The sequence below is a fragment of the Taurulus bubalis genome (genome assembly GCF_910589615.1).
Source record: "Taurulus bubalis genome assembly, chromosome: 2".
Classification (NCBI taxonomy): domain Eukaryota; kingdom Metazoa; phylum Chordata; class Actinopteri; order Perciformes; family Cottidae; genus Taurulus; species Taurulus bubalis.
The window spans coordinates 34,910,978-34,933,602 of NC_136590.1; the positions used below are offsets into that span (position 1 = coordinate 34,910,978).

Genomic DNA, 22,625 nt, shown 5'->3' on the forward strand with positions numbered 1-22,625 from the left:
TTTCTCTAGGTTTAAATAATTGGTGAAGGTTTTTGGATGATAAACCCTATTTTAAGAGGCGTTTCTACAATAAACTAGAAACAAAGACATCAGCCCACTGTTTATCTGCCTGGGCTCTCCCCTGCAGATACCCTCACTGTGTGACGGCAAAAAGCAGTTTGGACATCAACATTCGTCGCTGTAGTGTTGTTACGAGATGTGCCGACGCTCCGAAGCGTGTGTCGAGTAATGGAGGGGGCGTTTCCTCGAAGCGCGTATCGAGGCTTGCTTCATTTAGGGGAGGAGCCAAAAATGATGACGTCCGATGCCTCGCTGCCCGGCTGTACCACGTGACTGCTTCGGGAAGTGGTTCAGATTTTGCCCGGAGGTTTGACAGCAATATAAACCCCTCAGGTTTCATTTCATTCAAAATGTGGGTTGTTGGTTGAGAGTTTGGATAGTTTGAATAGCGTTTATGTAGTTTGGAGAGAGAGAGATAGTTTGGAGAGTTTAGAGAGAGAGAGAGTTAGGAGAGAAGGATGCCCATGTCATTTTCCTAAAGTGACATAACATTACACAACCTGCCATATATGATACTAGCATTTTGGGAAAACACACACAGAATATATTAAAAAAATATTTTATTATGCACATATGTGATAATTTATGTACATAAATTATTTGGTCATACATTTTGTAATTCAGTCATTCCCAACAGCCATAGACACAAAAATGCAATGCATCACATTGTGGTTCAGAGACAGCTGCCTGTGATTATACACTTGGCCAGTAGGTGGTTTCGTGTGCACATGAAGCTTCGAGAAATGAACCCTTTCTCGAACCAATTGGCTGAAGTGGTTCGATGCCTCATGAGGCTTCATCTCACCATCACTAGTGTCTGGCATAGGTACCAACTCAAGGAACTCCTCGGTGATCGCCAAAGTCTCAACACCAGAACAATGAATGAAAAGTTGAGCAACATCTGTAATGTCAGTGGTCAACGATTGGAACTGAAAATGCTACAAATGACTATAGGCTTCTTTTGCTATCCAGAGCTACAGAAAAATCGGCAGTCCAAGCAGTCACAGTATTCCTCGTTAGGCTAACTGTAGAAAAAGCCTATCGCTTTTTTTTATTATTATTTTTACAGTCATCCGGCGGGTCGAGCGGGATCCCCTGCGGGCCGGATCCGGCCTGCATGTTTGACACCCCAGTTGTAGACCCTTAACCCGTCAAGTCTTTAGGAAAACTAAAACCTACTAGGTTGAACGTAGCCAAGAACTAAGACATTTTAAAACCACCATCTTAAAAACTGTAAGGTTCTCACTCAAGACATCACAAAGGCAATTATAATCAGTCAAATTTATTAACAAAAATCATCTTGAAAGTGAAGGTTAAGAGCATAAAATATTACTTTGAGGAGTTCAGTCCGGTTTACGAGAGCAAGACATTTTAAACATAGGCTCCTCCACTGGCTGCTGAGCGTGGGGCAGAATATTTGACCGAGTATTTGACATCTTTGCGCTGCGGGCACTGGCAGCAGAGAAGTGCCCCTCCAATCAACAAGAGTCCTGCTGATCCCCAACCGATGAATAGCGACGCTCCGAGCTCCCTCCTCTGCGCGTCAACCATAATGGGGTTGTAGAAGTTTCTGATGACCACGTGCGCAGACCAGCACACGGGGATCAGGCACATGATGCCACCGACGATGAAGAACACTCCCGCAGCAATGGCTACCTTGCTCTTGGCTTCTTCATCTTCTATACAGTTGGTGCATTTCCCTCCTACAACAGAAAGCAGGATTCCCATCAAGACGATCAGGATGGAGATCACAATGAGGGCCCGGGCTGCCTGCAGATCACTAGGGAGAGCCAGCAAGGAGTCGTAGACCTTGCACTGCATCTGTCCGGTGCTCTGCATCACACAGTTCATCCACAGGCCCTCCCAAAAGGTCTGCGCCGTCACTATGTTGTTCCCGATGAAAGCAGACACCTTCCACATGGGCAGGGCGCAGATGATGATATCGCCCAGAAAGCCAATTATTGCCAAAAAGACACCCAAAATCTGGAGACCTGCAGCTGCCATGTTTGTTTCAGGCTGCGCGGAAGCAACAACGAGATATGGGATCTGCACACTCACCTGCAGCTCTTATAACCACATGGTTATAAGAGCTGCAGGTACCCTCTCCTGATTGGTTGTTCAAAATTGTTCAAATTGAAAACACCTGTGGTCATTAAGCTAGTCCCATATTGTTGATCACCCACTATTGGATATTCAAATGTAATGATTTTGTGAGGGATTTTTGTGAGATTGCAGCTGTCCTCATATCAAACGCTTTGTTTCAAATATAAATATAAACACTTTCAATCAATTCTGAAATACCTCAATTCACATTCTTGTTTTAATTATTAATCTGAAATATTCTTCTAATGAATGGATATTTCTCTTCATTATTTTTTCCTCTTGATTTGTGACTTTTTAAGCAAATTGAAAACATTAGAAACGTCTCTGTGGCTTTGGCCTGAAGTGCATGTGATGACATTACCAATTAGTGAATTGGTTCATTTGCAGGTCTGGATTTCATCTGAACAAAAAATAAGTCATGGTAGGATGCACGTGCAACATTCTGCACTACGTAACAATAAACAACAATTTTCCTGTTTACATTTTGAAGTGTTGACGAAGACCATGAACAATAGATTTCATTGATGAATGTCTGTTACCACATTATTTCCTGTTCTTTTCAGCAATCAAGTTGAGTGATTGCACCTGTGCTGATAAGCCGGCGAGTCTCAGGTGACCCATTTACTGCACAAAATAGACCGATCATGGGCTGCTTACTTTAGTCAGGAGGAACTGCTTGTTAAGGATCGCTAAGAAGAATGTAAAAAAATATAACTGCAAAATAAGTAAATGAGGTAAGAGAGGAAGTCTGGCAGAAAAGGACTTCTTAAGATAAAATGATTTTGCCATTCAATGCCTACGGTTTATTTTCAATGTAACAACAGCACATTCTACAGCTCTTAAACTTGATGCACACAAGATGTGCATTCAGGTCGAACATTGTTCCATAATGGATTTGTGGAAAAAAATCAATTTGTCTAGCTTAAAGTGAAATGTATTTTAATGATACAAAATTGTGATAAATATCAATGGACTAATCGGTTTCCTAATCTGTCTTAAAATGTTTTTTTTAGGTATGGATATATGCTGTAAAAAAATGTGCATGCTAGCGGTTAATATTACCAGAAGAACATTGAGAGCAGGAAGTTCTGCTCCTCTGTAATCGCGTTGTCTCGTGGAGCTGGCCCTCCAGTCTTGTTCCTCACTTTTTTTCTTTCTTCTATAAATAGATCAAAGTTGGCCAATAATGGAGATGGAGGGGACGTGAGGGAACGTCAAATCTGATGCTAGCAACTTGTTTGTCCAGGGTATGTACAAGTGGTTTGGGTGAAAGTACTAAGTACATATTTGTAGTGTAAGTGTGAAAACACTTTCAGTTGCAGCAGATACTACTGCTGTGAAGCCCCCGGGACCAACTGGGGGTTCAGTGTCTTCCTCAAAGACACTTCAACATGCAAACTATGGAGAGACCAGGGCTCGGACCGTGAACCTTGCAGTCGCAGGACGACCACTCAACCCATGAGCTACAGCCGCCCTAGCTCCTGTACTAAAGATTCAACCCCTAAATTACAGCCTTTAAATACAGGAAGTGGTCAAGTGGAACTTGTCCACTACATCATGGAGGTGATTGGTATTTATTTAGTTTAGAGATTTGTTTATTTTGTTGGTACATTCATTTTTTGTTTTGATAACTCCTGAAATATTTATATTGACAGGCTAGTTGTCCTGTTTTAGTTTTTTGTAGTTTACGTGGTAGTGTTTGTCTTAACCCTTGGTTTCTAAAATGGTTTGACCCATTATATACGTTCCCCTTTGTCTTCATTACGTCAGTAAGCCTAATTTTAGTTGGTAGCATTTAGCTCGAAACACAGTAAGTACAGCCTCAAAGCATCCTGAGCAAAGTTGTAGACTTTATTTGTTTCAGCTCGCAGACTTGCAGCAGTATTTAACCCTTGTGATGTCCTCACTAATCCTGGATAAACCTTGTGTCTTGCGAGTCAAACTGTCCCGTCATTCTGACCCTTTGACACCGAGATGAAGTGGAGATAGACGTGGCTCACAGTGAACCGAGGACAACGGGAGGATGTGGAGATGCACGTGGGTCAGAGTGACCCGAGGACAACTGGATGTTGTGGGAATACACACGGTCATTTCGACCCGAGGACAACGGGAGAGATGTGGAAATGTGTAAAATATATTTTAATCGGATGTACTTTTCATACTGGAAGTCAACATAACCCTTGGTTGAGAATACAAATGATGAATCCATTGTTTGACATGATTGGTTTGCAGAAAATGTGATGTTCACTTTTCACAACATCAGACATTTACTGTAGCAAGCCTTTGCCTAAACCACACAATTGAAGCACCTCCTCTTTCTCAGAGCCCTGCTAGGGCACCAGAGGGCCTCTTTGTAGAAGAGAAACACCTCTGAGCTCAAAGGCTGCATGATGGATGTTTATTTTCTTGGCAGTGAAGTCAAAGCCCACCAGAGGAGGGGTCTACTTGGGGGCATCTGCGAGTCATATAAAACTTCCTCACAGTTGGAGCGCTTTTAGTTAGCAGCCCAGTGACTAACTGAGAGAGAAGTACCACCACACTGCAATGGTATCTTTAGGGCTGCAGATTCTGGGCGTCGGGCTGGCAGTGCTAGGATGGATTGGAAACATACTAATCTGTATACTGCCCCTGTGGAAGGTGTCTGCCTTCATCGGGAACAACATCGTAGTGGCTCAGACCATCTGGGAAGGACTGTGGATGACTTGCGTGGTGCAGAGCACCGGCCAGATGCAGTGCAAGGTCTACGACTCCCTGCTGGCCCTGCCACCGGACCTCCAGGCAGCGCGGGCTATGGTGGTCATCGCCATCCTGTTCTCTCTGTTCGGCCTGCTGCTCTCTGTGGTCGGGGGGAAATGCACAACCTGCATTGGGGACAAAGTAACTAAAGCCAGAGTGGCCATCGCCGCAGGTGTTTTCTTCATGCTGAGTGGGGCTCTGTGTCTGGTGACTGTGTCTCTGCCTGCTAATACTGTCATAAAGGACTTCTACAACCCCATGGTTCCTGACTCCCAGAGGAGGGAGCTGGGTGCATGTTTGTACATGGGCTGGGGAGCATCAGGACTTCTGCTGATTGGTGGAGCTCTTCTCTGCTGTCAGTGCCCGTCAGGAGGAGACCGCTATAATGGAGCAAAGTACTCCGCGCCTAAATCCACGACGCCCGGGAAGGAATTTGTCTGAGTTGCTGCATAAGATGAGAACCGGCACTCTTTGAACAGCATCTGACTTTACAAACATATTGTGATTTGCATTGTGACTAATTTTTTTACTAACACATTGTGCGACTCTAAAGTATGTGGCATGTTACAATAATGCAACATGGACACTTGGCTTATTTCTTTTTACATTGTTTTGTGCATTAATTTCAATATTAATTCAGGGTCTGATGACTTCATTTCTTATTTACAACATCAGCACTTCATAAAGAGACTAATGTATTTGTTGTGGGATTTATTTGTCATTGTTTTTCATTCAGATAATAAACGGACTTGTTTTACAACAATGTTTTGTTGATATGCATCAATACATTTTCGAAAGCAATATGGTTCAGTAAAAGTTTTCAGATAGTTATTCAATATTGAATTCCAGAGTGAAATATTGCACTTTTTACTTAGTTACTTTAAAGATTAATATTTTTAAGCACAAAACGCACTGCATTGTTATAGATCAAACTATCCAAGTTGTATCCAGATTGTAAAGCTACTAATAAGTAACAGATCTGACTACCTCCACCCCTGGCCTGATCTCATCAGAGTGGACAAAATGGAAACTGACAGAAGCGAAAAGTTACAGGGGCAGACGTTTCTCTTTTCAGACTCGTTTCAATTGAAACTGTAAAGAAAACCATTAAAGAGATTTAGGATATATCAACCTGACAAGAATTGGCAGATGTGCTCTTACTGGGCAAAGTGTAAATATCCATTCTTTGGAGATATAAAACAGTTCCTTGGCAACATGAATCCAAGCATAGAGAGCACACTGTTGTCTCTGGCAGTGACGTCCATTTTACTCAAGACAGAAACTATAAATAACCGTCCTGATCCAAGAGCAGGGGATTGCACCACGGCAAGCATCTCAGAGTAAATTCCCAGGAGTTTACTCCCTGGATTCCTGAGTGCCTTATCACCAGTGCTTAAGAAGTTCAGTTTCTGTTTCAGGTGTAGAGCGGACATGAGAAAGGAACATATAAACAAAGAGGCTTTTCCAACATCTGGAAAGCAATTGGAAGTCCAACACATTATACAGTTGACAAAGAAAAGTCACATCTGATTTCAACTGCATATTGTTTATTATTAAAATTAACTTTGAATAAATCTTGCCTTTCACATTGTCTTGGAGCAGCAGCATATTGTTTCAGAAAAATGTCACAGGTTTTTAGGCTTTTAGATTTACAGATAATTGAAAGCATGTCAATCTTTGATAGGGACACATTTTATGAAAAAAAAGAAAAAATAGGCAAACAAACCACCAGACAATTTACGCTCCGTCTTTTCTCACTTTCATGCTCCAAACTTTTTATTGAGTTTAGAAAGTATTTCAAATTCTGAGAATGTTTCCTAATCAACCAAATATACATATTTCAAAAGACATACATAAAACAACATTTTTAAGAAATGGATCCTTCTGTGCCACTTTTTGGTGAGATCAATAACAAATTTCTATGAAAATCTAGACATTTTATGCTGCCGTTATCCAGCCAAAACACTCACACATAGTCAACGTTTGAAGATGCGGTTCTCACAGGGGCAAACTTGGCAGGAATGTAGGGTCTTGTGGCATCCTTTCGGGGACAGTTGTTACAGAGCAGGCCTCCTCCCAACAGCAGCAGCCCAGCAGAGCCCCAGCCGATATAAAGTGCAGCTCCGAGCTCCCTCCTCTGAGCCGCAATCACCAGGGGGTTATAAAAGTCTCTGATCACTGCGTGAGCAGACCACGACACTGGGATCATGATCAGAAAGGCGGTTATTATGAAGATCACTCCGGACACGATGCAGGCTTTGGCTTTGGCCACTTCGTCCTCCATGCAGTTGGTGCACTTTCCTCCAACCACGGCCATGAGGACGCCGAACACCCCGACGATCACGGAGATGACCACCATGGCCCTGGCGGCCTGCAGGTCTTGAGGTAGAGCAAGCATGGAGTCGTACACCTTACACTGCATCTGGCCCGTGCTCTGGACCACGCAGTTCATCCACAGGCCCTCCCAGATCACCTGGGCGGTGACGATGTTCGCCCCAACAAAAGCGGTGACTCTCCACATGGGCATGGCACAGGTAATGATGGTGCCCATCCAGCCGATGAAGGCCAGCAGCACACCCATGATCTGGAGGCCCTGAGAAGTCATGATAATGCCACTGCAGCCAGGTGGCAAAAGATTGCTCTTACAGAAATGTTCACAAAGATTGTTAGTCTGAATGCATGAAAACACAACATATACTCCGTGCTCTCACCTGCTCGAGGAAGACTTTGCAGTACTCTGATGCTCTGAGTTCCCACTGTGAGAAGATGACTGCTTCCCATTGTGGCTCCAATTTTCAGGGTGGAGTTTCTGTGCTCCCAGACAAAAGGGGAAAGCTGAGACTTGATATCCACAAACCTTGTTCTCTCTCTGTTCATTGTTCCCACACATACAAGCTTTGTTACCTCCAGCAAGACTTTGGAACTGGGAACAATGACTCCAGATCCCACCTGTGCTTACACACACACACACACACACACACACACACACACACACACACACATGCAGGTACTACACAACATGTTTTACCAGTTTGGGGATATGATCTGGTTGACCTCCCAACCATTTTTCAAAAGTGCATTTTATTTTAAGTCTATAGAAGTAAAACAATACCTCAAACTAGACAGAAAAAAATAATAAGAAATAGTACATAACAGCATAATGACCACCTATATGAACAATCAGACAAGGACAGGAGAATCACCAAATCCCATATTATATCAGTCATAACAATTACTTTTTTTTCGTTGTTTTCTTTAGTTGAATATTGTTTATGTATCTGTTCACATTTGAGTAATACTGCCTCCAAGTGGACCGAAATATTACATATTTGCTTTCAATAAGTCCTCATTATAATAATATTATTATGTGCAGTGTTGGGGTAGTTACTCAGAAAAAGTAACTATTTACAAGTTACTAGTTACTTCTGAAAATTGTAACTAGATTACTTTACTAGTTGCTGCATTTGAAAAGTAACTTCACTACTAGTTACTTTACTTTCCATTTTTTTAAGCAAATGTCCAAATTAACTGCAAAGATACATGAACAAACATCATGGCCCTTTCATCACTTTATTTTCAATAAAGGGCATCTCTTAGCCTTTCCACATAGTGTGTGACATGTAAAACAAAATGGCATATACAACTCAGCCATTAACTTGAACAATACTGCCCAGGCTGAAAAGCCTTTTGACAGTGTTGTAACTTGTTTTATTACATGATTTACTCTTATTGTGAAGAACATGTAAACAGGAAGTGCTTTTACTTTAATGGCATAAAGTACAGTGATACCTGCTTGTTGACGCTAACTAATGTTGATGTTACGTGTGGAAAATATATACATGTCTGGTGCAAGAGCGCGTTCTCAATCGCTTTAACAGTTGTAATACTGCAGTTCACCAGTAAAGTGATTCCGTTCATACCAGACGTGTCTTGGTCCTTATTAGAAGCTCCACGTCATTACAGACAGGTGCACTTGATGGTATTGGAGTGTTGTATTGCTTTGCAATATCCTTAATCCTAGGGAACCTGGAGAGAACCTCCCAGTTGGATCCGGGCAGTCCGTCTCCGTCTCCGTCTCATCCATTCCCCGCTTCCCTCCTTCTATGCACCAGCAGCTACGTCACTCAAATCACTCAGATCGAGTTCTGTGATAGATTGTTCATGCAGGAAGTGTCGTGTGACTCGCACGCCGCTAAAAGAGAACTTTTCGGACTGGTACAAATGTCTTGAGTAACGTAGGAACGTGCGTTACTGAGGTCTAGTAAAGTAGTGTAGTTCCCAATATTTTGAGTGTAATGCGCTACTTTACTTCGTTACCTATAAAAGTAATTACGTTACTGTAATCCATTACTTTGTAACTCGTTACCCCCAACACTGATTATGTGGCTAATTAACAATTAAATCCAACACCTGCACACGCATTTCAAACATTTGAATGAATACATTTACATTAGTGCAGCTTAAAAATCTCAAGCCTACGATTATTCTCCCCCTTAGACCAATGCTATATGTTTTTCTACTTTTAATCTAATCGTTAAGGAAAAGAAAAATAAGAAGAATGAAAATTACATTTATAGATATGTATATCTACATATGCATACATGCACATACATACACATATTGTTCACATATTGTTCACAATTCATGAGAAAATTCAAAAATTGAAAGGGATGGGTATAATGAGGAGGCGTAAAAGTTTACTTATTCATACATTTGTTGGTCAGCATATGGGTTGAGATTATTTTTGAGAACGACATCTCTCCATCTCCTTCATGAAGTCCTCGGCATCCTTGGGGTTACGAAACAATCGTGGCTTTTCTTCTCCACAGTTGATGCGAAGGACAGAGGGGTACAAAGGCAAGTAATCTAATTTTGTATCCCAAAGTTTTCTTTTGATGTGTTCAAATTCACGCCACTGCTTCGAGAGCTCGGCACTGTAGTCGGGGTAGAAGTGAATTCTTGTCTTGTTGATTTGTTCTTTTCATGCATGTCTTCTGAATGCTTAAATTCTGAAAAGGTCGATAACACTGATAGTAATGAGATATACAGACTTTGGCCACAAAGGCAACATTTTGTAAGATCAATTTGGTCCTTTTTGTGGGATTATTTGACAATAAGGAAAATATAGAATATCACCAAACTAACACTGTTACTAGTAAACACCAACTATAACAATGGTCTCATTCTTATCTGGTTTGGGAAACCCAAAATGTCCTAGTATCTTTTATTCAATATAGAAATTCAGAGTGACTATTTATCCAGCTGTATAATATGTACAACCATCATGATTTATATGCTGCTCCTAAAACCTGAATACATAGCTCAGCTATGTATTCAGGTTTTAGGAGCAGACTGTTGTTAATTCCAGGCTGTAGGCATCATACAGTAAAATATGTTATAGAGCGATATACTAGGCTACAAATAACACAGGAAAGCACTTTAAGCATCAACACTATGGGCAAATATACAAGTACACCACCATAACCCATACTGTTTCAGTTGGAGTATAATTGGGTTATTATATACCTACTATAGAAGATGCATAGCATTTAAATAATATAATAGAACCAATCATGACTGACATAACGCTATAACATGCTTAAATATATAATAAATAAATATAATTAAATATATTCTGTACAGCCCAAAATCACAAATAAAAAATAAACCAGTGCAACAAAACAAGACCGTATTAATCTCTATATTAATTCATGTTACACTACTGACATGGCATAATAAATCAAAAATAGAATTTGAGATAAATTGTTGTTATTATTGTTATTAATATTAATGATGAGATAATTCATAATAATAAAATATTATAAAAAGGTTAAATATGAATAGCATCTATTTAGATGCTATTCATATTCTAGAGTCTAGACACTGTTTTGAAGGTCGTGCAGGGGTCTGCCGGTGGGGACCTCATTTTTGGTGACACGGTCTTTGTCCCCATGGGTCTGTGTGCACTCAGGTAAAGGTCCCCACCGGGATAGAAGTATAAGAGCACACACATTCAGACCCATTCAGATCAAGCCTTGAGCAAACACAAACTCCAAACTTCACGGTTTAGGTCAGTATATTCAAGTTATCCAATCTTCATTTAAACAACAGAGAATTAACCTTTGAATAACATTTTCATTTTCACCAAAATTGATTTTCAATTAAATTACTTTAATTGTATCATTCAAGATAGATTCTTTCAGGAATATATTAATATATGGCATTATTTACTCTCTTAACACTAGACAAGTTTGTCCTGTGAGGAACAAATGGCTTTACCTGTAGGCTCACAGCTTGAACAAAGACCAGTTAACAAACCACCTTTCCTCTTTTTTCCTGCCACACCTAAACCTGTTGAACAAGAAATTCACACAATAGATGACTCTCAAATGCTGGAAGGGTATTTTATTTTTAAAAGGATTATTGTTTCAACATTTCAACATTACAACTTAGAATTAACATTATAAACTGTAAATACAGTACAGGAATTAATGAATTTCAATAATATAATGGTTTGTTCCATTTTAAGAGCACTGGATGAATTGTGTCGGTGAAAATAAAAAGCAAGCACAAAAGATGTTTGATTTATAAACAAAATATGTATTTACAGTTTAATATGGTAGATCACAAATCTCATATATGATTTATAAAAAACAACCCACATACAGCTTTATCAGATTTGGTTATAGAATATTTATACGACTCAGAAAAGACTTACTAAATTACTAACATTCATAGCAACAACCATACATATACAAATAACTGTTTTAACATATACAATTGAATTTCCTCTTTGGGTATGGTTCCTTTCTCAATGTTTATTCCCATCAAAGATTCTCATGAGGAGTAAAAGTCCAAATACTTTTTGCTCACCCTGGAATATCAACACACACAACCCAGTAGCACCAGTGAAGCTGTCCCTATAAACATGGCTTTGTGAATGTAATTGCAGACTTTCAGATTGCTTTCAGACAAAGTCTTTCCCGGATGCTGGTGCTGAGGCCTCAGATCTGGCAGCTTTGTACCTTGCAGTGTAGGAGTCCTCTTCCTTAGGGGGGCAATTGCAGCAGAGCATGCCCCCTCCGATCAGCATCAAGGCGGCCGCCCCCCACCCGATGTAGAGCGCAGCACCCAACTCTCTCTTCTGGGCGCTGATCATCAGCGGGTTGTAGAAGTTTTGGATGATGGTGTGTGCCGTCCAGCAGACAGGTATGAGGCAGAGGACGCCAGCTATGATGAACATAACTCCAGCTGCAATGCCCACCTTGGTCTTGGACGAGGCATCTTCCACACAGTTGGTGCATTGCCCCCCGGCTACGCTAAGCAGGATAGCCAGGACACCCACCACGATGGAGATGATGGTCAGGGCCCGGGCAGCCTGGAGGTCAGAGCTGAGGGCCAGCATGGAGTCATAGACCTTACACTGCATCTGGCCTGTGCTCTGGACCACGCAGCTCATCCAAATACCTTCCCATGAGGTTTGCGAGGTCACAATGTTGCTGCCGATGAAAGCAGTGACCTTCCACATGGGAAGGGCACACACGAGGATGGCACCGATCCAGCCCAGGATCCCCAGAGCTGCGCCCAGAATCTGTAACCCAGCAGACACCATCGTGGAGAGATGATTTCTTTGAGTTGCGTCAAATGCAACCCTTTTCCAACGTGACTTGAAAAGTCTCTCTGTAGACTAATTCCTCTCTGGCAGTGACGTACGCCTGGAGGTTGTTTGTCTCCTTCTGTGATGGAGTCGAGTCCTTTGTTGAGTCAGGTGAGTTTGCTAAATGGGAGAGAATTCAGAGGAGCAGGTACACGCGATCGCCTTACTGAGAGAGGAGGGGCCATGGAGGAAAAACAGCTCAGCGTCATCAGTCCCTGTTCTTAAGGATCACTCCCCCAAATGCCACAAACTCCAAAACCTGTTCTCCCTCCCCCAATCACCCTGTTTAAGTTTAACAAAATAATTAATGTACAACTGCTTTGCATGTGGACACATGCATTATTGAACACACAATTTGAACACAATATGAGCATCTTATTAAAGAAAAAATGATGGTAATACAACATTTGTTTAGTTCATCTTCCCTCCTAATTCCCCCTCCTCCATTTCCAATTTCACCTTACGCAGCAAGAGGGTGGAGTAATGCCCTGAGTGAGAGATTACTCAGCCTGTTTTTAATAACAATACCTCTCGAACAAAACTTCTGACAGACCAAATATGGTCTGCTAATCAGTGATTTTGCTGTATAACACCTTCATGAACCACAGATGACGTTTAGATTATTTCTTTTTTTTTATTTAATTTTTTTATTGTAAGGCGGTATTGTCTATCCTTTGGATCAACCTTTTTTATTGTTTAGAAGGAGACAAGGTGGTCGGTCACAGTAAATGTGCTGTTAGCTGTGTTTATGTTGACAAGCGGCAAAGCTTTTTTAATGCCATATAAAGATCCAATGTTTACACACAAAAAAATGTAATGGTTACTTTAAAAGACTGGGGAGGAAGTCATTCTGACAAAGACCCATTATCTTTGTCAGATTCATCATTATTGTCATCCACACACACACACACACACACACACACACACACACACACACACACACAGACACACACACACACACACACACGCAATCTATTCTTTGGATTTTCTCAAAAGCACATAACAATTATGTGCTAAAAAGAAAGAAAGAAAAAACAGCTAATTGAGATTTGGTGAGGTGATAAACTTATAGCCAGAGGTTGGCACTAGGTGGAACTAAAACTGGATGGAAAACTGGAACATCATTAGATAACAACTTATCTACTTGAACATATGGTGATTTATATATTCTCCATTACCCTCTTTGCGTCATTTACCATCAATTTCCATGTGTGACGCTCCTACAAATTAAATTAAAATGTTGATCAGATTGTGTCCACAATCTGCAGTCTTGTTTCAAAGATGTATCTGTGTAAAAAGCAAAAACATTTACGTGCTTAGTGTAGCTGTATTAAATGGCAGGTCTTCTGCAATTCTTGGTGCTGTTGTCGACTGTCGTGTACACAGAGGGTATACTTGCAATTAAAAGGTTTTAATAAGGAAGCAGACAAAGCACGAAGCATGTGACCTCTGATAAACGCAGGTCCAACGTGATTTCATGACGCTCTCTGGGGTTAGGTAATTACAGAGTTCCGGAAATGCTGAAATGGGCCTTTAGTCATTTTGTTACTTTAAGAAACAGAATTAAATTTCTCAAAACAAATAAGTAAAAAGTGAAGAGGCCATGTGAAATAAAGGCTTTGAGAGAAGCTCTGTTATGTTCAGTCTGTGTGTGTTCTGTGAATCAGAGAGACGATTGTAAGTGTGAACGTATAAGGTTGTTTTGTTCAGGGAAGATCACAGAAAAAGAGTTATTTCTGGGATATTGGTGTGGGCGGAGGGCGAAAGGGCGACAAAAAAGAGTCAGTGTTATGATATATGGCTTATCTGACAGGTCTGGATTTAGCAACTTCTAAATGTTGTAACCCTGGCATGAAGGAAAAATGTTGAACCTTGTCTGTTATTCACCGCTCTGCCCAAAGGGAGGCAGCAACTTCTACTTTCAAAACGTGTGTGTGTGTGTGTGTGTGTGTGTGTGTGTGTGTGTGTGTGTGTGTGTGTGTGTGTGTGTCAGAGTTAGACTTTTTTTTTTAATGCTGTCAGTTTAGTGTCACGCAGTCCGGTGTGAAACTTATCAAACTACATTTCATCTTATATGTCCGCAATGCAGCAATAAAATATACAACTCTGGTTTTGTTTGGAGCTTTCTGCACAAAGAGAACAAAGGATTGTCAGGGGTGGTGTAGCATCGCCCAGTGTTCAAACAGCATTTAATGTGTCCATAAATCTTGAAGCAGCCATTAAATCCAAGGCTACCTCTTTGAAAAGACGTATTACTTAGTAACAGAGAGTCCCGTTATGGAGCAGTTTTGCCACCGACCAGTGACCTAATAAAGGCTGCCAGTGGAAATCCCCATCTTTCTTTGAAATGGGGAGTTTAAAGTGAAAGGCTGGTGATTGGCGAGGAACTATTCCTCCTATATTATTATATTCCTCCTGTAAGTGTGACTTTGATTAAAAAGATTGGTGTGTTAAAGTTAGTTAGTACATAAACAGTTTTTTATTCTTTAAATATGGGTTGTAACATCTTTATCAGGTCCTCTCAGGCCAACAGTTTCTATTGCCACTCTGAGTTTAGGAGCTTGTCTTCTTTAATATAATCGAAGAAGAAGTTACATTTTTCTATGTCATATTTTGACATAAGTGTTATTTTTGAATATTTTGTAGGTCAAGTCTATACACAGGAGCATATCAAAAAATTAAATTATGGAGCTGGGAAAGGGGAGTGATCTTCAGAAAAATTCTTCAGCACAGATAACACAATACACAATTGTTGAGAAGATGTTACTCCCAACACACTGCGTTACCATAGTTATAAACTGGCGCTTTTAAGTGGCCCTGCCCAACTGTCACCGTGTCAGTGTGACGGGAAAACAACACAGCAAAGTCATGACTGCTTGTGTTGAACCACAGATTATGGGGAATTACATCCTCAGAGTTTGCTGGGAGGGACGTCTTTAAATATCCTGCTGCTGCAAACGGCTGCGGATGGATGGAGAGTTCGCCACAATATTATATTTTTGCAGTCGGCGGCTCAAATTATCTCGGTGTTTAACGATGACGTGGTGTGATGAGGTTGATACAACCTTGCAAAGTGAAGTGGTAACAAATAAACCACACTACTTTTCATTACCACTATTTTGCACCCTATTATTAATGTATGACTTTAGAATTTCTCAAATTTTCGAGTTTTCTTCTCATTTTTTGTCACTTTAATCTCAGAGAATGTCCACGTTTTTTCTCTAATGAATCTTTGATCTTGGAAATTCTGAGTTTTTTTCTCACAATATTACCCCGTCCCCCAGCTCCGCAATTATTATTTTCTCCCTAAAAAGGCCATAGGAGCTACAGAAACGGTATCATTAATGACAAAAGTCCCCTATTTCTTCCGCATGAAACCTGTACAAACATGGACTAACAATGCTCAGTTCAGCAGAACACAACAATATATTAATAACGTTGTAGATTAAGTAGCAGAAATGGCAGCCTGTTGCTCAAGTTATTTTCAAATGTGACTTATTTTGAACATAGTGCAGGAGTTACTCTATAACTTAGTAGAAATTGGTTACACCCTTAGGTTACCATACAAGTTAGTTACAAAGTAGAGTCAAGATATAAAATGTACAAGTCAAGCAGGAGTCAGTTACTGTTACAACGGAAGGAAAAATAAATAGAAAGATAAGAGGGATTGATAACAAGAGAGCCATGGATTCTTCTTCTTTCTTCCACACTTAGACTGAGAGCACGCTGAGTGTGACTTCCTGGTAGCTTCTCTCCCGTTTTACCACTCCGAGATTTCGCTACATTGAATTAAAAAACACAAATACAACCAATAATATATGTACTTCAGGTTCAGAGCAGGACAGTATCAGTAGTTCCTGGGAGGACATTTTCACCCTAACCTAACCCTAACCCTAACCCTAACTGTATTTAGGTTAATACATCAGTGTGTTGGCTGTACTTGCTGAACCATGCACCTACTGTATCTGAATTTCACTTGGCAGTTGACCAAATAGATAAACCTGTTATATATACAGTCTGCCTTCTGAAATACCCTCTGCACACAGCCAGTTGGATACGATGATATCATTGGTGTTTACTCTGCAGCTGGAGAGAAGGAAGGGCACACAATCTCATGAATCCCACACAAGGAAACAGGGAGGAATGGATAATCGCTCTGCTGTCTGAAACTCATTTACTAACTTTTGTGAGCTATAGAGGAGCCAGTGAAACTCCACAAACTGCACGCATGTATATGGAGTTGTTCCAGTTTTCATAAGCAAAGAGCTTTATTGATATGGATCTTAGTGATTAGCAGTTACTCCAAGTTGTAAACTGTGTATCATATGACACATTTATATCTAGCCTGCCCACATCACCAAATGTTTTCAGCAGTTTGATTTGGTGTGATGCTTGAAAACAACAACACAAAACAAACCTCTGACTGATCCTGCGCACCGCTGAGCCACAGTCGTGTCTGTGTGGACTTATAAAACAGAGTGTTTTGGAAACGATGACGTCATCTCTCCTTAATTCGCATTGTTGCTTTGTGTAATGAGCCTGTGCCAGAAACAATGACAAAGTAGGTGGATCCCAAAATTTGTTTACCTTTTGTTAGCACTGCTCCGTCTAATGGCCACTTTACATTTGAACTCAACATTGCTGCACCACTTCATGGACGAGCAGCATCGAAGGGGAATCAATGGTGATGACATTTCCAGGTAACTGGAATTACAAAATTGCCACAACAAGAGCCAGATGTTTATTTCAGCAAAAGCTGAAACAAGAGTGAATATTGGACATTTTTCGTAGTGTGCAAAAAATAGTGTCTGATTTAACAATTTTATTCGACAATAATATATTGGAGCTTTGTCTTTGTTTTGTGCCCACGACACAGCTTGCTGGAGTACACACTTTAGTAGTGCTGTTGATCAGCAACTCCAAAGTCAATAATTTCTTGCTTAAGCATGCAAACTAATAATCTGATAGTATTGACTGTCAAATATGATTTGAATTGTTAGCCGTTTGTTTGTTTCCTTCCAAAATACCAAGATAATCTCAATTAATTGCCTTTTATCAGGCTTTATCTTATCATGGTTACAGTGGTAACCATTATTTAGCAGACGTGTAATGTTGACTAATGTTGAAGTGTGATAATGTGTCACGTATTTTAGATAAAAGTGTGCCCGAGTGTGATAGTGGCACCAGAGTGATTACTTGGACAAATAGTCGGCTTTATATGAGATTATTACATGCAGTAGTCCAACATTGTGACGTTAAGATATTTAAAGATTTAAAAAGGATACTGCTGTTGATTTTACATATTTTTCAACAGCTGATCCTACAACCAAGTATAAAGTGCTGCAGGGATGTGTCCTAAAACCCAGAAATGAGTTCCCGCCTCTCGAAGTTAATGGCTTTTGGTAGATGCTTTAAAAGCAAGATTAACCATTTTGTTCTAAATATGTCAATACAAATAGTACTTACTTATAGTAAATACATCACTCTTGAATTTTGACGCTTTCACAGGTCTCACCCATTTGGTTTGGTTAAACCAAACTCAGATCCATTTTCCCAGTTAGCACGGTTTGTTTGGGCCGGCGCGAAAGCTGTCAACCGAACATTGGTGCTGACCAAACAATGGAACCGAGACCGCCTGAATAGAAGACCTCTGTCTTCTTCCAAGTGGACTTATTGTTGTTAGATTTTAGATTTGGTTTGTGTTTCTCACCAACATGAATAAGAAAACATTGGCAGAAGAAGTTGGTTCACATGAGTCACGTCTATAAAATATATTTGTAACATTTCTAGTTTGTCATTAACTAGAATTTGACTCTACGATTACCCATCATGTGTGTGATCCAGTGGAGATGGAATCTGTTATAAAAACAGCTATAAAAACTATCATATTTTAGTCGAGGCTATAAAAACATGGCACATCACAACAACAAAAAATATATAACAGAAAACAGATGGAGCCTGCTTTCATTAATATGTGCCAAAGTTCCCTTCTTCAGTCTTTCTCAAACACAATCCCACGCTAAGCAAACATGTACACACACACACACACACACACACACACATAGAAACACACACACACACTATTAGAATACATGTTTCTATATTCCTTACAGTCTCATGTGGTCACCTATCAACCACATAACAAGCTCGGCTTGGCCAATCATTACCTACTGACAGCAATAAAGCCGACACACCTCGAGCTTCCATGGGCAAAAGGTTAAACCATAAAACTACTTCTCATCTGAAAAAGCACACACACAAGCACCAACACACCTAGGTGATAAATGAGGCCAATGCCCAGACCTCGCCTGATTGGTTTGGTTCGACGAGTGATGTCATCTCTTAGGAGGGCCTGACCACTTAGTAATAAAACAATGCACAGATAAGGGTCAGCGACTGCTTAAGAGCGGAAGAACAGAGCAAACTACGTCTGAGAGGACACGTACAAGCAGCAGAGAGTTCGTGGAGGAAGCACACTTTGACAAATCAACACTTCTGGATTCAGCAGCAGGTGCTCTTAGCTACAGATTGAGGAGGGGGCACACCGTGGAAAAGAGGGTCGACAAAGTGGAGCTTGAAGAGCAAAAGCAAGAAGGCCTTTTGATATTAACTGGAAAATAAAAGGAGGACAGGGAACCAAGGGAAAGAGAAAATCTAATAAAGAAGAGCCGAGAGGAGAGGAAGGACTACTAAAGGAACTTTTTATCCAAAGGGGGAACGCTTGTCTGAGTGCACTATGGTGTCTCTTGGACTTGAACTGGTCGGCATCATTCTGTCAGTGCTCGGCTGGGTGCTGTGTGTGGTCAGCTGCGCCTTGCCAATGTGGAGGGTCTCGGCCTTCATTGGCTCCAACATTGTCACAGCTCAGGTGTACTGGGAGGGCCTGTGGATGAACTGCGTGTTCCAGAGCACGGGACAGATGCAGTGTAAGGTCTACGACTCCATGCTGGCTCTACCTCAGGACCTGCAGGCCGCCAGGGCACTCACTATCGTCTCCATCATTGTGGGGGTGGTGGCTCTCCTCATATCTATGGTGGGAGCAAAGTGCACCAACTGCATCGAGGAGGAAGGGGTTAAAGCCAAGGTGATGGCCGCCTCGGGTGGCGCGTTCATCGCAGCAGCTCTGATGCAGCTGGTGCCTGTTTCCTGGTCAGCACACACCATCATAATTGAATTCTACAGTCCACTCATCCCCACTGGTCAGAAGATGGAGATCGGGGCGGCACTCTATCTAGGCTGGGCTGCCGCAGCCCTGCTGATGATTGGAGGGTCCATCCTCTGCTGCAGTTGCCCTCCACAGGACGAGAAACCAACGAGGTACAGCATACCTCCTCAGAGTCGTATGGCATACTCCGCCGCACCAAGGTCAAACGCTCCGAGCTCTTACAACAGGAGGGACTACGTGTGAGGGGAGAGTACAGGACCGGGGGCGGAGTAGGAAGAAATGTGACCTCCTTTATATTATTTTCACTTGTATCCTGCTTATTTATACATTGTCCGGAAATGAGCACAGAACTGAAGATAAATAATAATTGTTGGCAAAACTGTAAAAATGGTAAAAGAGCCTTTGAGAAGAGTTTAAGAATATTATTAAGGAGCAAAAGGTATATATATATATACACACTAATCAATGGTGTGTAAATATCATGTATCAAACTGTCAACTATTGTAAAGGAAATAGAGACACTGTTGTGACTTAATATTTTTCTTGCTATTATTACAAAATACAGATGTAGTGACGGACGTAAAACATCATACAGTTGAGCAAAATGGAGCTCAGATTGGGCTTCAAAGCAAGGTCAGCATGGCGAAGTGGACTGTAAAAAGAAGTTATGTAAAATAGATATTTGGTTGGGTGACATAGCTATCTCACATTTTCTATCTGTGACTGTGTTTAGACTATACTAAGGTTGATGCTTTTGTGGCTTTTGATGCATTAAGATTGTATGTGTTTGCCAATATTGAGAGAACATTTTGAGTTGGTTGCAAATGTTATGGTTTCAGATCTGCTGAAAATATAAATAATAAATTAATAAAGATGTTTACTGTGAAACATTATGTGGGCCTAATTCATCCGGGTACTTATTAACAATGATATAGATGATTAATATATGTTTAAATAATTAATAAGGTCATGATAAATAGTGACAAGGTTTTGATTCTGTATACGTTAGAAATAAAAGTGTGAATTCAAGTAACAAAATTACGATGTGGTGATAGGAGGGAAAGTCCCTTCTGTTTGATGTCTGATCTGCAGAAACCAACTCTTTCCTCTTTTGAATAGTCAAATGAACCCTCTGTGCTCTGGCAGGTGTGCTCAGAGAGCAGAGCAGCCTGTTAATCCGGCTCCAGGTACTACACACAACCTAGTTCTGCTGCTCTGAACAAACTAAACCTCTTTAACGGAAGTAAAAGTACTTATTCCACTACTGATGTACTATTTAGTTCAGCCCCTTATATTCACAGAAGAATGTAAAAAAAGCTATGGAAAAAAAGCAATATCACAGTGTAGAAATACCAAAAGGAAAAGTGCTCATTGTGCAGAGCCATTTCAAAATATTATATATTATATTATTGGATAATAGTTACTGATGAAGCTGGTAAAATTGGGGTACATTTTAATTTTGTATTAACTGCAATAAAGTCCAAACCTAATCTATAATAATACATCGTCATTTATTCGTTGATTATATATTTTATATTTATCATCCATCTATCATATCAGCGAACTGAATCCTCTAAAAAATAAATAAAAAAAACTCTAAAATAGTGGAAGTATAAAGTATCAAAAACAGAAAAGCTGAAGTACCTCAAAATTGTACTCAAGTAAACATACTGAATTCCCTTCTACTGGTGACACGAGGATTTTTACATATATAGGTGTGTTTAGTTTGAACTTGCATTCTTTCACTATGATAATAGCTGACTTGGTTATATATGGAGAATATACATTTCCGAGCAAAAACAGAGGCAGCTTCGGCTCTTGTTTTGGTAACACACGCAGCTGGTCGACAGGTGTACCGATACAGGTCGCCTTCAGGTTATCGCTGTTATCTCCGCAGTAATGCACCAACTGATGTTGTTAGATAAACACGATGGTACGAAAACAGAGCCTACCTGTTGTTCGGCCTTGGGGATTGTGTGTCTTTTTGTATCTATGTGTTTGGCAAAAACTTTGGGTGAGCCTGTTGTCGATGAGCAGCCAGAGCCTCTTGAGCAGGGGTCTCAAACTCAATTTGGCTTGGGGCCACCGTTGGTATTGTGATCTCATCGGAGGGCCACACAGAAAGCGCAAATCATATTTTCGTCATAAAAAAGGCAACCAGCAGTTTCTATACATTTTTATAATAGTTTTTAACAGTGTAAATATATTTTATTTTTTAAATAACTTATTGAAACTGCACCGAACCAACAAATGCAATCCCTGAATACATTTGTACTTTATTCTATTTCTTGCCAGACACCTGGCAGCGCTTTTGCTCACACAGCTAAGCCACATTGACCCTGATCCAGGTCACAGTGAAACCCTGATCCAGGTCACAGTGAAACCCTGATCCAGGTCACAGTGAAACCCTGATCCAGGTCACAGTAGAAACCCTGATCCAGGTCAGATTGGAAACCCTGACCCGACTGATCACTTTAGTCAGCTCAGGGAAGGATGTAGGCAATTCTCTCATAAATGGTCCAGTCATGTCTGGTTTTCCTCTCTGAATTTAGCTTTTAGATCACTGTTGCAAGTCAATAAGTTCCATTTGCAACAGACTCAGGACTGAGAAATGACTTCATACTACAGATCAAGCTTAATGGGGTTTGTGCACATGAAACATTAATACTACAACAGTTTTTGTTTTCAAACAAAATATTTACTATATATATATTTGAGTCAAAATATGTACTATAGAAAAACGAACTATTTACAATGTTTACACAATGTGCATGTTTCAGTTTCGTTTTTTCAAGAACAGTTTTCAGAACAAGAACATCATATGTATCTGTATGTATGTGTGTGTGTGTACTGTGTACTCTTTACCAGCGCATGGTCGTGTGTCTAGGGCAGAGTAAAACTGAA

The 22,625-nt window shown here is 40.6% G+C and overlaps 5 protein-coding genes across 5 annotated transcripts; 2 read left to right on the forward strand and 3 right to left on the reverse strand.

The window, feature by feature from the left end:
- Nucleotides 1-1,431: 1,431 nt before the first annotated feature.
- On the reverse strand, nucleotides 1,432-2,067 carry LOC306733226 (claudin-like protein ZF-A89; the record flags this gene model as incomplete). The annotated part of the gene is made up of 1 exon (XM_079214432.1): nucleotides 1,432-2,067. Exon 1 carries the CDS (start codon nucleotides 2,062-2,064, stop codon nucleotides 1,432-1,434), a length of 633 nt encoding a protein of 210 aa, XP_079070558.1. The 5' UTR covers nucleotides 2,065-2,067.
- Nucleotides 2,068-4,707: 2,640 nt separating this feature from the next.
- LOC306733221 (claudin-4-like) lies at nucleotides 4,708-5,635 on the forward strand (the record flags this gene model as incomplete). The annotated part of the gene is made up of 1 exon (XM_079214427.1): nucleotides 4,708-5,635. The coding sequence occupies one exon, from the start codon at nucleotides 4,708-4,710 to the stop codon at nucleotides 5,338-5,340; it is 633 nt and encodes a 210-aa protein (XP_079070553.1). The 3' UTR covers nucleotides 5,341-5,635.
- Nucleotides 5,636-6,865: 1,230 nt separating this feature from the next.
- On the reverse strand, nucleotides 6,866-7,504 carry LOC306733220 (claudin-4-like; the record flags this gene model as incomplete). The annotated part of the gene is made up of 1 exon (XM_079214426.1): nucleotides 6,866-7,504. One exon carries the CDS (start codon nucleotides 7,502-7,504, stop codon nucleotides 6,866-6,868), a length of 639 nt encoding a protein of 212 aa, XP_079070552.1.
- Nucleotides 7,505-11,289: 3,785 nt separating this feature from the next.
- LOC306733219 (claudin-4-like) lies at nucleotides 11,290-12,662 on the reverse strand. The gene has a single exon (XM_079214425.1). The coding sequence runs from the start codon at nucleotides 12,509-12,511 to the stop codon at nucleotides 11,867-11,869; it is 645 nt and encodes a 214-aa protein (XP_079070551.1). The 5' UTR covers nucleotides 12,512-12,662; the 3' UTR covers nucleotides 11,290-11,866.
- A 6,630-nt stretch (nucleotides 12,663-19,292) lies between these two features.
- Nucleotides 19,293-19,964, forward strand: LOC306733217 (claudin-4-like; the record flags this gene model as incomplete). Its single annotated transcript, XM_079214423.1, has 1 exon — nucleotides 19,293-19,964. One exon carries the CDS (start codon nucleotides 19,293-19,295, stop codon nucleotides 19,962-19,964), a length of 672 nt encoding a protein of 223 aa, XP_079070549.1.
- Between the last annotated feature and the right edge of the window lie 2,661 nt (nucleotides 19,965-22,625).